The 3,386-nt window shown below is 39.0% G+C and overlaps 1 protein-coding gene across 1 annotated transcript in view; it reads left to right on the forward strand.

Moving 5' to 3' along the window:
* The first annotated feature begins 522 nt into the window (after window positions 1–522).
* The window catches only part of PREPL (prolyl endopeptidase-like), a 17,033-nt gene continuing 14,169 nt past the window's right edge, over window positions 523–3,386 (forward strand). The window contains 2 exon segments of the mRNA XM_010076115.1: window positions 523–551; window positions 553–724. Of these exon segments, the coding sequence (XP_010074417.1) occupies window positions 523–551; window positions 553–724 (201 nt within the window).

The following is a 3,386-nucleotide window of genomic DNA, read 5'->3' on the forward strand; positions in this document are numbered from 1 at the left end:
GGGACGGGGGAGCGGGACCGCGGGCGGTGGAACACGCGGGGCCTTTCCCCCCTCAGAGCTGCAAACCTGTCAGGTTTCCTGCGGAGGGGGCTTCACCTCTTACTGCCAAGTTACCCTCTTGAGATAAAGTGATTTTATTGGTATGATACTTGTAAAGGGAGCTGGAGGGGGGTCATGACTTCCCCAAACGTTTCCGGTTTTTGGTTTTTCAGCATTTTAACGTGCACAGCTGCACCTTGCTTTCTCTCCACGAGCAGTGTCACTAGAGCCGCGCACGTTCTGGAGTAAGTAACAAAGCAGGTGAACGCGCCAGCTGTGCTCCGTGAACCAGTTGTTAAGGAACAGCCCAGGTTTTACTGTCCCTTCTCACCTGGTTTACCTGATGAATCAGTTTCATTTCTTTGAAAGAGGAAGATTTCTCTTCAGTTTGTGTTGTGTATATTTCACATACACAGTTTAATTGACCAGTTTTGGATTCTCAGACTTTCAGGTTGACTATCAAGAAATGCAAGTTAGGACATCATGTGTTGGACTGCAAAGGCTTCTCCAAGGGCTGAGCTTCAGTGTCAAATACCACACTAAGCATAACCATCTTCAAACAATACATCTTTATAGTAAAATAAAACCCAAAAAATGCCACATCCTGGACTGTTCAGGAAGTGCATGCACACACAGGACTGTGCTGCCTGGAAGCATCCTGCCACGGAGGTTCTTTTCCTGCAAGGTATGCTGTTTAAGTATAGACTTATGTTGACAACCACCTTGGCACATCTGTTAAGGAAGCCAGCCATATTTTTCAGATATCAAGGAAACATGTTTTTCCTAAAGGGTTTGAAGCCTGGAAATAAATACTAGGATTTCAGTTATGTTCAAAGACATATACCATTGTTCAACTTTCTTATACTGTTTTGTTGTAAAGCTGTATTTTGATTTATTTTTCTACTGTAGCAACTTCTAAGAAATTGTTGTCTTCCAGAAAGATTCAGATCTTTCTGAAAATCTGAGAAAACTGCGGGGAGAGATCAGCTAGTGTAGAGCCAAAGTGTCCCAGCTGACAACACCAGATTTAAGCACTGTGAGCTGGTTCAACAAAACTTGACCTTTTTGTGCTGACCAGTAAGTAATGGTTTGCACCATATTAATACTAAAATATTCTATTGACTTGTCATAACTGTATTCATGTGATAAAATATACTTGAAAAGGTGCTTGGATTTGTTTTTGTAAGTAAATATTGTATAAATGGGTGGCAATGTATGATGCAGAGAGACAGAAAATGGTCTGAAATAATTTCAGGTCTTTCTGTGTTTGCTAGAGAGTATTTTACAGAGTTTGCAAAAGATATTATAAAAACTTACTGCAGTATGACAGCCTATAAATCAATTCATATGCATAATGCATATGCTGTTTAAAAAGATGGGTGTTTTGATTTATTTTATCTTAAACATGTTTTCAGATGGATGTGTGGTTGTTCTAAAATTGTTTCAAGTTGTCAGTGTTTCTTCAAAGGTGACCCAAAGATCATCTTGTTGTAATCCTATTTCTAACCATAATGTAAACAGTTCCTAAGTCTGTATCTGAAATGTAAACAAATGTTTCAAGAACATATGAAGTCTTGATGGATGAGAACGTGTGGTTCTGCTTCTTCATTGGCAGTTCACTAACAGTTACAAATGCTGGTCTATGACCGTGGTTCCAGGATACAAACAGGTGGCTTTCACCTGAAAGGAAGCTGTGCCTGTTTGCTTTGGAGCAAATGTTTGCAAACTTATGGTCACTGAGATCCTCAAAATTGTTTTAGATGCTCTTCTAGATGACTGTTTTTTCCCCAGACAGGGAGCTGTATGGTAACTCTAATATATATCTACACCGTGGCCACCAGCTCTATATAATATTTCCAAAGAAATACAGTGAAAAGGAGGGGAATCATCAAAAGATTAATAAAGTGTGGGACTTGACAAAAATAAGTTGTGAATGCTAAAATTTTACGCAGGTATAAGGGGAGGTGATACATGTAAATTAAAGAGACTTTTTAAATATCCAGAAACCACCTTCAGCTCAGAAGATTCCTGAGCTAAAATCCTTGAAGGCTGGGGGAACACCGGTTAGGGAATATAATCTGTGTTTATCTGGCTCTTATGCTTCCCTAAGTATCTATTTTGTGGCCACTGCGGGGTTCTTGTTTGGTTGCTTCTGGATTGGGGAATGATGTTCTCTTACAGCAATTTTTCCAGTGACTGGGGAGAGCATAGTACAACTAACACATCCTGCAGTTTCTTCACCTTGACCAATTAGGAGGGCTTTCAGGGGTTTTTTTGACTTGCGTTTGTGATTTGATATACTCGGCTAGAGGGACCATTGGTCTGAACCAGTAATGAACACTCGTATGCTCTCATAAATGATGCGTTTTACGTTCAAAGGGAGTTTGGTAACTGGAGCAGATAGTTCCTCCTCCTTTCAAAGTCTACTCGTAACATCCACATTTTAGATCTCATGCATTTGTGAAGACAAACCAGGAACAAAACCGACAGTTCTTGATGCAAAGTGAGGATGGGCTAGAAAGCGTATACTGCTTTTTAAGTTTAGACACGTTCACATAATACACTGAATGTTATAAACTGCTACTTTCTGTGATCTGTGCGGTGTTATGTTGTTAAGGTTATTATTCAATCAAATGAGATTTTACAGCAAGCAAAAATAAGTAGCCTTGTGGTAGCAATTTTAACACATTTTTAACTTTTTTACAAGAGAAGACAGCTTTGTTGGCAGTGAGGTAGCAGTAGTGTCTTGATGGATCATGGAAAACCAGACCCTTAAGCTTATACCTGATAAAATTGTTGCAGAACCTATATCAGCTTACAGCTTCACTTCATTCTGTGCCTTATGAACATTTATATTAACACTTTTGAGGAGGTAGAGCAAGAACCTGAACAAGCTGCTAGGACTCCTAGGTACAGGGACAGAGGTGGGAGTGGGTTTGTTGTCTAGGAAAGGAAATGAGAAATCATACTGACTCTTAAGAAAATTACAAGAAAACACCTCTGAAGAAGGAAAAATAACAGAATTCCAGAAAAGTTAACTCAAAACTAGTTCTAGAACAAGAACAAACATATTTACATATGATCAATTAAGAACATACATTAATACCACCCTAAATTGTGAAGAGAAGACCTCAATAGATGTGTCAAAGCGCATTTGACAATGCCTCCTTAAAAGATCAGAAAGAGTTGAAAAGAAAAAATTTTCCAATTGTGTTTTTTCTTTTTAATGGCACATACTGTTGTAATAACACAAAGTTGGTTTTGGCTCTGTAGCTCAGGAAGTATCACTATTGCCTCAATATATTCATACTAGAATACAGAGTGCTGGCTTGTAGCAGTTGTTATCT

Source organism: Pterocles gutturalis, unplaced genomic scaffold (assembly GCF_000699245.1).
Source record: "Pterocles gutturalis isolate BGI_N339 unplaced genomic scaffold, ASM69924v1 scaffold12868, whole genome shotgun sequence".
NCBI lineage: Eukaryota > Metazoa > Chordata > Aves > Pterocliformes > Pteroclidae > Pterocles > Pterocles gutturalis.